General features: G+C 40.7%; 1 protein-coding gene across 4 annotated transcripts in view; it reads left to right on the top strand.

The window, feature by feature from the left end:
- The window catches only part of SUPT20H (SPT20 homolog, SAGA complex component), a 121,304-nt gene that overhangs the window by 56,624 nt on the left and 49,821 nt on the right, over positions 1-14,859 (top strand). For all 4 annotated transcript variants that reach the window (XM_033947989.1, XM_033947990.1, XM_033947988.1 and 1 more), the window contains 3 exons: positions 295-452; positions 6,904-6,936; positions 10,332-10,449. In XM_033947989.1, coding sequence (XP_033803880.1) covers positions 295-452; positions 6,904-6,936; positions 10,332-10,449 — 309 coding nt within the window. The remainder of the gene's footprint in view (positions 1-294; positions 453-6,903; positions 6,937-10,331; positions 10,450-14,859) is intronic.

Here is a 14,859-nt window from a genome sequence, read left to right as displayed (position 1 = left end):
CTCTTCCGCTTCTTCTGTTCAATAAAATTGCTTCTTTGAACTACATTTTTGACTATTTTAGCCTTTAGTCTGCTTACTTTTTCCCATTGGTGTGGCCCTAGCCCCTGTGGTCTGTTTGCCCATTTGCTTCCAGGAACCACCTCTGATGTGGAGATACAGATAAGCAATTTTGTTTAACCTCTTATGTGCAGTATTCCAAACAATTATAGATTAAAAGGACACTGATAATAGATGTGCTTTACTTTTATAGATTTAAAAAAATGTTTTGTCTTGTGTTCTGTGCTTGATCTGTAGGATATGAAAGAAGATTACATGTTTGAATGTGAAAGTGGTGCTCCATTTCAGAAAGCAAAACTGTCCATTTTCCAGTCCGTGGGCAATCCTTTATATTACGGAAAAATGCAGACATTCAGAGGCGATGAAGAAAATGACTACCTACTCTCAGCCCCCCAGTAAGTTAGAAGCATTTTTTCTGAAGATTCATAGGCAAAATGGTAAAACTCAAATTCAGCATTCTGACTTAGTGCCCTGAATTTAACAAGACAGTAGGGTTCCATGACTTAACCTGAAGTTTCTTAAAAATAACTGTAAGTATCCAGTATTGAATAGTATATCAGTGTTCATTTGATATTATTTTACAGTGGTTAACTCATTTTAATAACTATCTTATTTGTAATTGTATTAATCACCTGCAGTTTGGACTACCATATATACTCGAATATAAACCAAGATTTTTGGGCCAAAAAATTAGACCAAAAATTTGAGCCACTACCTGACTGATAGCACGGCTGCCCCTCATTCAACTCCCGATGATCACTAGGGCTGTAATCTTCAATAGAATGATTCCCCCCCCCCACCCCTTGCTCTTCCCACTGAATGCATGCCCCTCGTGATGAATCTCAAAGCTGCTATCCTCCGTGCACAGAAACCGCCACTCTCCTCTATGCACGCCCCACTCCCCGACATCACGCTTACCATTAGTACTTGAAACCTGCTGCCACTGTCAATGATGTATTCTGATCTGGTGCGGAGCTTTGAGCATCTGCACATGCTCAAAGCTTGCCAGCTCCTGCCCCCTCTGAGATTCTCAGATAAGGCAGGAGCAGGCAAGCCTTGGGCATGAGCAGATACTCAGTACCCTGCACCGGATCAGAATAAAGCATTGATGACGGCAGCAGGAGAACCGTTGGAGCTGCCGCATCAGGGGCCTTCTGAGAGTGACAACTTTGCTTTTGAAAAGCACGGCAAAGGTGAGGGGAAGGGAGGGAGGGAGATGTCCGAGAAGGGGAAGAGGTTGAGTGGAGCTTCAGGCTTATTGTGTGGAAAAAGGAGGGGTGGGAGATGATGGCAGATGCTGGATGGAAGATAGGGAGTGAGAGGGGGACAGATGTTGAATGGAAGTGGAGAGAGGGGGAGCAGATGCTGGATGGAAGTAGGGAGGAGAGAGCAGGGAGCAGACACTGAATGGAGTGGAGAGAGGCAGAGCAGACGCTGGATGGAAGAGAATGAGTGGAGCTTTAGGCTTATTGTGTGGAGAAAGGAGGGGGGATGATAGATGCTGGATGGAAGATAGGGCAGAGAGAGGGGGACAGATGCTGAATGGAAGTGGAGAGAGCGAGAGCAGACGCTGGATGGAAGTGGGAAGGAGAGAGCAGGGAGCAGACGCTGAATGGAAGGGAGAGAGGCGGAGCAGACGCTGGATGGAAGAGGTTGAGTGGAGCTTCAGGCTTATTGTGTGGAGAAAGGGGGGGACGACAGATACTGAATGGAAGTGGAGAGAGAGGGGAATAGATGCTGAATGGACATGGAGAGAGAAGGGTCCAGATGCTGGTGAGGAGAGAGAGGGGAGCAGCAACTGAATGGAAGTGGGGAGGAGAGCAGATGCTGGAAGAAAATGGAGACGAGAGAGAGGGGAGCAAACTCTGAATGGAAGTATAGAGAAGAGGAACAGTCATTGGAGGAAGTGGGGAGGAGAAAGGCGAGTAATTGCTGGAAGGAAGTGGGGAGAACAGAGAGAGGGGAGCAGACACTGAATGGGAGAGAGGGGGGAGCAGGCATTGGATGGAAGTGGGAAGGAAAGAGGGGGAGCAGACGCTAGATGGAAGTGAAGAGAGGAGAGAGAGCACATACTGGATGGAAGGAGGGGATAAAGAAAAAAGGGCACGTGCTGGATTGGGGAAAAGGATAAAGTTAATGAGATACTGGAAAGGATCAGGAAAAGAGATGGCAAGCTCTAGGTAGACAAAATGAAAAGAGGGAAATTAATGTCTGGATAGTAAGAAAGAATTTAATCTAGACAGATGCAGAAATAAATTGAGAAGGAAGAAAAGGGAAGGAGATCTTGTTGCTTTTTCTCTTAATTAAGATCATAAAAGTTGCCATTCTGGGGCAGACTGAAGGTCTATCAAGGCCAGTATCCTGTTTCCAGCAGTGGCCAATCCAGGTCACAATTTTCTGGGAAGATCCCCCAAAAAATAAAACAGATTTTATGCTGCTTAGCCTAGAAAAAAGCAGTGGATATTCTCAAGTTTTTTGTAGACTGTCTCACCAGATTCACCCAAATTTCTAATCTCAGTTTATACTCATCATCCTTTTTTCCTTTTTTTTGGTGGGGGGGAGGGAAGGTCACCTCAGTTTATATTTGAGTATATATGGTACATTATTCTTAATTCTTTTGTGCCTTTAACTCCTTAAACCGGGAGCTCTGTCCTTCACTGACATGTTTCTTAATAATTACATGTAGCAGTATTTGATCACACAAAAGAATCTTTTGAATACACAGCCTGTCATCAAGGACAAATAAAATGAACCCAAATCCTGCTCTGTCATCATTTTTGAGCTTTTCAAGAAGAGATTTAAGATAAAACAAGAAACAGGTCTAGTTTAGTTAATACTTCTGTAGCCAGTGGGAATCTGTTTCAGAATTCTTCCATAATATGCTCACTTGTGGATCACTTTAGTTTATTTTGAATTTCAAGTTGTTTAATGTTAACTTTAAAATCATCCAAATCTGTTTTTCTCATTGATGATTTTTGTCTCTGTCTTGGAGAAGAGAACAACATGCAGGATTCTAGTCCTAAATGACCACCAATCAGGTTTCAGAAAAGGATTCAGTACTGAGACAGTCCTAGGCTCTCTCCTTAACCACCTATACGACCTTTTCAATCAAGGTTCCAGCGCCTTGATCCTACAGTTAGACTTCAGCAGCGCCTTCAATCTCGTGGACCACGAAACAATGCTTAGGTGCCTAGACGAAATGGGACTATCAGGAAGAGTATGGACCTGGTTCCAAGGATTCCTAACCAAACAGTCTTATCAAGTGGTCCATGAAGGAACTTACTCTAAACCCTGGAAAAGCCCTTCGGGAGTCCCACAAGGCTCCCCCCTATCTCCCACCCTGTTCAATATATACATCTCCTCCCTAGGTCACCTATTACAAAGGCTTAACCTAACTTATTACATATACGCAGCTGACATCTCCATATTAATACCAATAACAAATGTGACCTCAGCCAACTCAAAACAAATCTCCTCCATCATGACCGAAATAGAAAAATGGACTTTAAACTTCAAACTGAAACTAAACGCAGAAAAGACAAAGATTTTCCTTGCTAGCCCAAACGAAAAAATCTCCGCAACTACAATACATGTAAATGGCCATGATCACCCAATACTAAAAACCATAAAAATACTGGGAGTCACCCTGGACACCCACTTGACTTTGACCGATCACATAAACTCAGTGACCAAAAAATGCTTCTTCATCCTTTGGAAACTGAAAAACCATAAAAAAATACTTCGACCCGCTATCCTTCAGAATATTGGTTCAGTCACTGATTTTATCCACCCTGGATTACTGCAACATTGTTTACTTGGGGATACCTAAAAAAAATGTGAGAAAACAGAATAGTTTAATATTCGCTTAATATTCGGACTAAAGAAAAGCGATCACGTTAGTCCATTCTACAAACTCCTTCATTGGTTACCAATTGAAGCACAAATTCTGTTCAAATTCTCCTGCCTCTGCTACAAACTAATCTGGGGATTGGCCCCCAGCTACCTACTACCTCACTTTGAATTCCACTCCTCTACCAGGCCTACCAGAAACTGTAACCTCTTTACCTACCCAAATATCACAGGCTGTAGATATTGTACCTTCTTTGACAGAACATTCAAATTCCTAGCAGGTAGACTGCATACTTGGCTAGACTACTTCACCGATGCCGCCAGAGAATCATATAGTGTCTTTAGGAAAGAACTAAAAACCACCCTGTTTAAGAAATTCATAACCTAACCAGACTTCCCCCCCTAAAAAAAACCAGAGCCTCCTCCCATCCTAAGAAGCCCGTCTACCCTCATCAGCCAAAATTCCACCTTTAATTGTTACCAGTTTGCTCACTGGTGCCCGTCCTCCGTTAATGTACCAAGATAACAAATTAGTTCCTCATCAACATTCTTAAGTTATCTTTATCATCTTTTCAGTCTTGCACCTTGTAACTCATTGACCGCGCAATCTCCTTTCTCCTTTCCTACTTATGCTCTCAATTTCTGCCGATTGTATAAAGTTACTCACTGTGAAACCGTGTAATTCACTGACCCTGTAATTTTCCTTGTACTATCACAAGATGTTCAATGCTATACTCTGTAATTCGCTGTCTGTACAGTTTTTCTTCATTGTGAACTGCCTAGAAGTCGCAAGATTGTGGCGGTATATAAGAATAAAGTTATTATTATATTATTATTAGTTATTATTAACTTTGTGGTTTTACATAGAAACATGATAGCAGATAAAGACCAAATGGCCCCTCTATTCTGCCCATCCACAGCATCCACTATCTTCTCCTCTTCCGAAGAGATGCCATGTGCCTGTCCCATGCTTTCTTGAATTCAGACACAGTCTTTATCTACCAGTAGATGATTTCACACATCTACCATCCTTTTCTGTAAAAAAGTATTTCCTTAGATTACTCCTGAGCCTATCATCTCTTAAATTCATTCTGTGCCCTCTCTTTCCGGACTTTCCTTTCAAATGAAAGACTAATGTTACCAGCCAGTGGCAGGACACGTCCAGACAGAGAACTATAGTTATTATTTTTTAATATTTATAAATTGTGGAAAAAAGTCTCAATACTGGAAACTTTGACAGCAATCTCAAAGGATTATAAGCTGATCATTATTACTTCTTCATCTGCACAAAAAACTCCACATTTATTAAGTTACTCTCAAATCGGGCTATAGCCCACCACTGTGCACAGGGTATGGCCATATGGAGAGCTTCAGATAAAAACATCCCTGAGGCAGCCAGTCACGGCGATACTAGGCTCTTGTTGGTTAGCTGTGGAAGGGCGTGGATGGAGCAACTAGCCCTGCTGAGCGATAGTCGAATGCGTATGCTATGGTACCATCTTGTTTCCATGTCACACAGCTAAGTAGAAGTACTTCTCCTTTTCTTGCTCTGTGCACAGTGGTGGGCTGCAGCCTGATTTGAGAGTAACTTAATAAATGTGGAGTTTTTTGTACAGATGAAGAAGTAATAATGATCAGCTTATAATCCTATGAGATTGCTGTCAAAGTTTCCAGAATTGAGACTTTTCCACAATTTATAAATATTAAAAAATAATAACTATAGTTTTCTCTGTCTGGATGTGTCCTGCCACTGGCTGGTAACATTAGTCTTTATATATTTATTAAAACATCTCTACCATATCTCCCTTCTCTTGCCTTTCCTCCAAAGTATACACTTTATGACAAAGACCACCAACCATTTTAGTAGGCTTCCTCTGGACCGACTCCATCTTGTTTATGTCTTTTTGAAGGTGCACTCTCCAGAATTGTATGCAGTGTTCTAACTGAGGTCTCACACAAGTCTTATACAAGGGCATCAATACTTCCTTTTTCCTACTGGCCATACCTCTCCCTATGCATCCTAGCATCCTTCTAGCTTTTGCCATCACCTTTTCAAGCTGTTTGGCCACCTTAAGTTCATCACATACAATCACACCCAAGTCCCATTCTTCTGCTGCGCACATATGTTTTTCACTCCCCTAAACTGTACCGTTCCCTTGAGTTTTTGCAGCCCAAATGCATGACCTTGTATTTCTTAGCATTAAATTTTAGCTGCCAAAATTCAGACCATTCTTCAAGCTTCGCTAGGTCCTTGCTCATGTTGTTCACACCATCAAGAATGCCTACTCTGTTGCAGATTTTGGTATCATCTGCAAGGAGGCAAATCTTATCTGAGAGTTCTTCAACAATATCGCTTACAAAAATGTTAAAAAGTACTAGCCTAAGAACTAAGAACATCCCTTTTCTCAGAGTGATCTCCATTGATCACTGCCCTCTGTCGCCTTCCACTCAACCAGTTCCTGACTCAATCCATCACTTTGGGTCCCATCCTGAGGACACTCAGCTTATTTATTAGACGCCTGTGTGGAACACTGTCAAAGGATTGCTAAAATCTAGCATCTAGCGCATTCCCTCTAACCAAGTTTCTGGTCACCCTGTCAAAGAAATTGATCAGATTTGTCTGACAAGACCTACCTCTAGCGAATCCATGTTGCCTCTGGTCCTGTAATCCACTTGTTTGTTTTGTTCATTTCTTTTTTATGTGGTTATATATGTGTACTGTAAATCTTATAGTAAAAGGTCATGGATTTGATATACTGCCTTCTGTGGCGCAACCAAAGTGGTTTATATTTATTATATGCAGGAACTTTCTCTGTCCTTAGTGGACTTACACTCTCTGTTTTTGTACCTAGTATTTAGTACATTTTATAAGATCTTACAGTATAGATTTTACTAACTAAAATGAAATGAGACGTAGAAGAGACACTTTTTAGTTTCCTAAAAATAATAGAAAAATTAATCCATATAATTTGTTAATTTTTATTGTTTCCATAATAGGTTCCTGATTGGATCAAAGAATGATATTGAAAGGTGAGTGCTTATTTAACTGCTACAATCATTTTATATATATATTTAAGAAGAGGTGGAATACACAAGAGAACTCCAAAGTAATAGAACATTTTACCTTTTGTAATGTAAGATGTGTACAGTGAGGTTCTGATCAGGAGAGAGGATAAAACCGTTCTCTGCAATACTCCCTAGAGCAGGAGTAGACAACCTGGGTCCTTTAGGGCCATGACCCAGTCAGTGAATATCTCTGTCTCTTGTTTTAATGTATAGAGCTGCGTGCATCTAACAGCGCTATAAAAATGATTAGTAGTAGTAGTAGTGAATATGCATGAGATCTGTTCGCATATTCATTGGGGAAATCCTGAAAACTTGATTGGGTTGCTGCCCCTGGGGATCACCCTTGCCCTAGCGTGTTCATTAAAAAGGCAATTTTCAAAAGCTATTTACCTGGATATATAAGATGTCTCAGATTTGCTGCAGTTTAATTTTATTTCACACTTATTTAAGAGTTTATAAGGACCAAGTGATGCATTTAGAAATAAGATTCTTTTCCATAGATGGCTATTTGTAACACTGTTCCAAAAAAGATTTCTTCCAGAGCTTTAGGAGAAAAGTTAGGGAGTAGCATAAGAAATGTCAGAAATAAGAGAGTAATTAATAATAATAATAACTTTATTCTTCTATACCGCCATAGTCGTGAGACTTCTAGGCGGTTCACAGCGAAGAGAGCTGGACAATCAGCGAAGTTACAATGTGTTGAGATCCGGGATACAGTATACAGACACTTACAAAAGCATATAGAATCTTACAAAAAAGTCCGGGATACAGCGTGTAGGGTCTTACAAAGAGCATATAGAGTCTTACAAAGAGCATATAGAGTCTTACAAAAAGGCAGAGAGATACAGCATATGGAGTCTTACAACAGGCAGTGAAAATACAGCAGAGTTTTGAAAAGGCAGCAGAAAAAATGTTATACATACATTTCAGATTTGAATTATGATCTTTAAAACACAAAAAGTATTTCTCTTCTCTGTTGGTATTTTTCAAAAATGCATTTAATAAATTTAAGGATGTTTGGGGGCCATTAATAAGGTATTATAATGAATAATCAGCATTTTTCCCTACTTACTTAATATATATTGGTTTGTGGGTGGAGGGTGGGTTTTGGGGTTTTCATTATCAAATTATAAAACAAATGATCTAAATTATTATATTATATGATATATATTATATTTGAATATAAGTTTTGGGAGGGTAGGGTGGGATAAAATCTTTTTCTTGAGAAATTGTAGAGCTTCAAGTGATGTTGTATATTAAATGATGATTTTATTGTACACTTGTTGAAAGATTTAAAATGAATAAAGATTTATAAACAAAAATGCATTTATGGTCCTCTTTAAGGGAGTCTATACAGATTTTGCAAAGTTTTTTAAAATCATTTTTATACAGATGACATTTTATTATATGTATTTGTTGTCCTGTAGACTAGTCCTTAATGACCAGCTCTCTTGATGGGGGCTGTTGTTTCTTGGCTGGCTGGTCATGGTCTGATGGTAAATTGTTATAAAATGAAGGCCCTGTTTGTGACGCAAGATGAGACTTTTGTTCCTTCTCCTGTTGTTCATGTCTATGTATGTGGAATTCTGATAGCTTGATATTCTGTTGGATATATAATTGACTTTCTGTCAACATATTACCACTGGAATCAGGCGATAGGACTAGATGCCTATACCACAGGGTAATTAGACACTTAAATCAAACACTCTTTTCTCAAGGCACCAGCCACTTTTACTCTGCATAATATCAGGCTCTCAAAGTGGCCAATATGGTTCCAGCTTCTTTACTCAAGAATAAATTATATTTAAAAAGTTTTTGAGAGTTAGTAATCTTTATCCATTTTTACCTGACGCATAATCACCTTCCAGATTTATTTCTGTCAAAGATGGGCTTAGTTGTTCATTTCCTATATGTTGCCTGTTAATTTCTACTTTTAAAGTTCATGCAGTATATAAGAAAGTCAGAGGATCTGTGACTAGGCATGCTTAGAAGGGAGTTCATGAAATGCAAGCCTATGTGAGAGCAGAGCCTATGTTCTGGTCTAAATCAGGCATTGATGACATTTTTTTGTTTCACACTCAGTCGGGTCTGAAAGCACACTAGTTAGGAATACTGGTAACTAAAGTTTGAAATGGATTTTAAGAGATACCCAATAAAACAGGGGAAACCACCTTCTCATAAAAGGAAACAAAAAAGAACAGTTATGGCGACCAAAAGTGCTGGGATACTTTAATTCTTCAAATAAAATAATCGACACAAATGTATTTCAGCCCAGTGGCCTGCATCAGGAGTCTAAATTATTCTTTTGGACTTTGACTGCATCTGTAAGCTCAGGGACTCCCAGCTGTTCAACTTCTGTTTCCAAAATTTCTAACCTGGAAAAACTCTGGTAATAAAATCTTCCCAGATTGAAGAAAATTAGCTGTGAAACGGAATTCAGTGCATCTATATTCTATTAGTGCAAGATCCTCAGAGATCCATAGCAAATTATCATCACTGACTACTGCAGGGTATTTGATCACCAAGTCTTGTTGCCAAGGAAAACATCATCTATGCATTTGACCTGCCACAGATATACCAATTGCCGAAAGAGCGCAAATGAACTACCGGAAAACAAGAAAATGTAGATTTTCCCATCAAAAGTCCAGCATATACAGGACTACACGATAAAGCTGCATTAGGTCTGATAGATACCCCATTGATAAATACGGGAGAGGATATCATGTACTGCTTCCTGGCAATAGACTTGGTGGTCAAATACCAGTAGTGAATGATGGTAATTTTCTATGGATCTCTGAGGATCTTGTACTAATAGAAGGTGGATGCAGTGAATTCCGCTTCATAGCTAATTTTCTTAAATCTTGGAAGATTTTATTATCAGAGAGTTTTTCCAGCTTAGAGATTTTGGAAACAGAAGTTGAACAGCTGGGAATCCCTGAGCTTTTAGATGCAGTCAAAGTCCAGAAGAATAATTTAGACTCCTGATGCAGGCCATTGGGCTGAAACACATATGTGTTCAATCTTTTCCCAGCACTTTTGGTCACCGTCACTGTTCTTTTTGGTTTCAAGAGATGCCAACATCAAGGGGTTCTTTTATCATGCCGTGCTAGCGGGGTTAGTGCGTCAGACAGTTCATCACGCGCTAACCCCCGCGGCCGGCTAAAAAACTAATGCCTGCTCAATGCAGTCGTTAGTGGCTAGCGCGGCAGGCAGTTTAACACACGGTAAACCCCTACCGCAGCTTGATGAAAGGACCCCCAAGTGGCTTAATCTTGGAAATTAAGTTTTCAGACAACTGCAATAATGTCCTTGCTTCTCATTGTACTGGTTTGTTAACTAAAGATCTTTCTGTATCACAGGATAGTCAGTCAATACCATGATTTGTTTGAAAATGAAACAAAGTGCACAGTGAAGGTAACCCACAACCCAGGAGGCGCCGTCAGTCAGACTCCACCTTCTCCTGGAAAGGAGGTTGAAGTAAGTACTGTCCCATAGCATTATAAAGCAGATGAGAGGCCCTTTGTGCTAAGCATTATTCCTATAGATGCAGAAAGGGCAATTCTAAAACTAGGCACTAGCAGATAGGCACCCATTTGCACATGTTTATGCTGAAAAAAGTAGCATTTATACCATTAGGAGAGTGTCGCAGTAGTTAGAGCTACGGCCTCAGCACTCTGAGGTTGTGGGTTCAAACCTCACGCTTTGGGCAAGTCACTTAATTCTCCACTACCCCCAATTCAAAAAGGCCTGGGATAGGCATGTGGGATCTCTCGGAAAGAGAAGGAGAATAATGGTTACTGTGGATGGGCAGACTAGATGGGCCATTTGGCCTTTATCGGCTATCATGTATCTATGTTTCTTTTAGATAGACTGTGATCCTGCCGAGACAGTTAGGGAAAATGCTTGAATGCCTGATTGTAAACCGCTTAATACACCTTGTCCAAGCAGTATATCAAATCCCAATCCCCAGTACCATAAGTGCTCTTCTGTAATGGTGCATGTAGTGTTATAGTGCACAAATACAAAGTGTGCGGAGCATGGATGTGGGACATGTTACTTACAGAGTACTGGAAGTTACGCTCAACCTTGTCACATTTATGCCAGGTCTATGGCTAGTGTAACTGTGAGCAACTTTGATACCAGGGTATGCTAGTATTCTGTAATGGAGTGAGTACCCAGATGCTGTTCCAGGGTAGGCTCTCTATATACGATAAAAAGCATGAAGGACCGGGAGAGTTACAGGCATTTGAGGTGTTACTATCCGCTGAACTATTCTGCCCCAGACTGCAGCGCTTTTTAACATCTTAAGCCGGAGCGTTGGGAGCCGAACCCCTGCAGGCAACCGCAGAGGCTGACCCCTGACGTCACGCGGGTCCTCTTCCCGCGGTTCAAAGGGACGCCGCGACTGCAGGAGACTGGAGAGTTACAGGCATTTGAGGTGTTACTATCTGCTGAACTATTCTGCCCCAGACTGCAGCGCTTTTTAACATCTTAAGCCGGAGCGTTGGGAGCCGAACCCCTGCAGGCAACCGCAGAGGCTGACCCCTGACGTCATGCGGGTCCTCTTCCCGCGGTTCAAAGGGACGCCGCGACTGCAGGAGACTGGAGAGTTACAGGCATTTGAGGTGTTACTATCTGCTGAACTATTCTGCCCCAGACTGCAGCGCTTTTTAACATCTTAAGCCGGAGCGTTGGGAGCCGAACCCCTGCAGGCAACCGCAGAGGCTGACCCCTGACGTCACGCGGGTCCTCTTCCCGCGGTTCAAAGGGACGCCGCGACTGCAGGAGACTGGAGAGTTACAGGCATTTGAGGTGTTACTATCTGCTGAACTATTCTGCCCCAGACTGCAGCGCTTTTTAACATCTTAAGCCGGAGCGTTGGGAGCCGAACCCCTGCAGGCAACCGCAGAGGCTGACCCCTGACGTCACGCGGGTCCTCTTCCCGCGGTTCAAAGGGACGCCGCGACTGCAGGAGACTGGAGAGTTACAGGCATTTGAGGTGTTACTATCTGCTGAACTATTCTGCCCCAGACTGCAGCGCTTTTTAACATCTTAAGCCGGAGCGTTGGGAGCCGAACCCCTGCAGGCAACCGCAGAGGCTGACCCCTGACGTCACGCGGGTCCTCTTCCTGCTGTTCAAAGGGACGCCGCGACTGCGGCGCGCGGCCGCAGGGCGTGGCCAAAGGGGCGTGCCCTAAGGGGCACGATCTGCCCCTTGGGAGCCCCTTGGAGACACTGGGAGAGACGGGAGAACTGTATGTATGAATGTAATATGGGGAAGAGAAAAGGGAAAGCTAACGTATCTACACCTATTTTGTTAGGCCCCATAGATAGGCATTTTATTTCATCTAGTGCATTAAGCCATAGTCAAGGAGCGGACTCGCTTTCAGGGGCATCTCTTAGTCCTTCAGGTAGAACCCCACCACCTCCACCAAATATTCCTGAAGTTTTGGAGCCCAAATCTGGCTCCAGTTTTCAGCCGGAGGGACTCTCTGAGCAACAGAGGTCACCCTTATTAGTTTATGGGGTGATGCCAAAAGCCTTATCTTTTCAAGATGAGGCTTTATTTGCTAGAGAGCCCCAGGCTGAACCTCAGGAAGTTACCTTGAAAGATTTATGGCAAATTAACACTCGAATGGAGGGGTTATTAAAGTCCGTGGTAACACAGAATCTTAAGTTTTCACAGGAAGTGATTGATAAGTTTGTAAATGTTGATTCTAATTTAAAATTAAAACAACAGAGTCTCAAGTGGTTACATTACAAGCAGTTTCCTCAACAGCAGTTAAGGATTTTCATATCACTCATATGAAATTTGAAAAAATGGAAAATTTACAGAGAGCAAAAAATTTACGTCTAGTCAATTTCCCCAAAACTCATTTGTTGTCTCCAGAAATATTGGTTAAGAAATATTTTAAAGAAGTTTTGGGGATGACTGACGTAGATAATTTGCCTCTAACAAATTTATACTATATTCCTCAGAGGAAGAAAGTTTCCATAGAATCGGGTGTAGATCAGTTGGAACAAATTGATTTTGATTTAACAGGATTTTTGGAGGATTCACAAGATATAATTCTAACTAGATCTACACTCCTAATAACGTGTACAAGAGAGATAGATAAATCCTTAATAATAAAAGCTTATTTTCAAAATAAGCAAGTTAAATTCTGTGGAGATAACGTATTGATATTTCCAGATGTGGCTCAAGCAGCACAATTAAGAAGAAAATCTTTTCTGGCTTTGAAATCTAGGGTGTTGGCTTTGGGTGCCACTTTTTATTTAAAATTTCCTTGCAAATGCTTGATTAAATTTGAAGAAAATGATTATGTTTATTGGGACTCTATTCAGTTAGAACAATTTTTGCAACATCATGAAGTTAGTTCTTCTGGTACCACGTAATTAATATTTGGAGTTTTGAAAGTATCAAGGCACCATTTTGTTTGATCATTTGATCATGATTATATTTGATTGTTTCTGATTAGTTTAAAGCTTGTTTGTACTCTCTCAATTTATGTGGGCTTGAGGAATCTATTGTAATAACCTTATGAGTTATAATTACTTTTCTTTATCTTGTCTCTGTAAATTTCTTTCTTTATTATTTGTATAAATGATAATGTTTAAAAATCTGATAAATAAAAAAAAAAAAAAGCATGAAGGACCATCCAGATTACAGACAATCAAGTAACCTTTTTTTATTACTTGATTTGTCTCTAACCTGGATGGTCTTGGCGCTTTCTGTTGTATATTCTGTATGATGTACTTTGGCCCTCTTCAGTACGTTACAGGATAGGCTCTTGTCATGCAAGATCAGGGCGCCTACAATGAGGTACCCACTTATGGAATTGCCACCAGAGAAGGCACTTTTCAGAACTGGACTGGATTAATAAAGTGCATTCCTATGTTAGCCCATTCTTAACAGGGATTAACACACATTATGTACTGCGGATCTCTTTTTATGCAGTGACACATTGAGAGTGGTAGTCCACTTTAGTAAATCTAGTCCAGTATGTTTTGCTGCACGGTGTGTGGATACGTTTACCTGTAGCTTTTGCACCAGTTCTCAGAACTGTCTGAGAAAAAGTACCCACCTTTTGCTGACCTAAACCAACCCAACCTCAGGAATGCCTCCATGAAGATGTTAAATTTGTACATTATACGCATTGCTGAACAGAGTGGGCCATTTTCACATAGACATTTTATCTGTAGAAGCAACAATTTACACAGTCAAATAGCTTTAAAAAATTACACTCAAATTCTTAGAAAATAAGCCCCACAGTCTGTAATTACTGCAGAACTAAGTCTCATTTTACCCAGTAGCTAGAAGGCTATATAAACGAGCATTGTGAATGAAGTAAAAGGTAAAATGAATGAATTTGAGGGGAGATAACCTGGTTGCTTTAGCCATATCTTTCAAGAAAAGGATCCACTTTGTGGTGCATATTACCTGTTTAAAATTTTAAGTATTGGGACATTTTTGAGATTCACCATATAGTAGTTGTTGCCTTTTTGTATATGTCATGAATACATAAAATTGATGTTTTGTGTAAAGCCAAAAATAGAAAACATATAGGTCAACTAAATAATTGTTGTTTCTATATTGTTTTATCATTAATACTCACAAAATACTTTCATGCAGTCCCTATCCCTTCCTCCATACTACTTTTGATTTACTTCTCCACTATGAAACCACTCTAACTATCAGTGATAACTTCTATGTGCCACATGTGCAAGAGGTTATCACCTTGGGAATTTAATAAGGCTGCAAGTTAATAGCAGTTAATACACACATGCCTGTCGACCTTTAAGGTGATCTTTTGTGGTCCCCAGCAGTAATAACATTGCATAGATGCTACCTGCAGCCTAGTTTGAAGCTTTCCCTCTGATCTGTCC

Source organism: Geotrypetes seraphini, chromosome 6 (genome assembly GCF_902459505.1).
Source record: "Geotrypetes seraphini chromosome 6, aGeoSer1.1, whole genome shotgun sequence".
NCBI classification, from domain to species: domain Eukaryota; kingdom Metazoa; phylum Chordata; class Amphibia; order Gymnophiona; family Dermophiidae; genus Geotrypetes; species Geotrypetes seraphini.
Note: the sequence above shows the minus strand (reverse complement) of the source record. Positions and strands in the feature narration are given on the sequence as shown.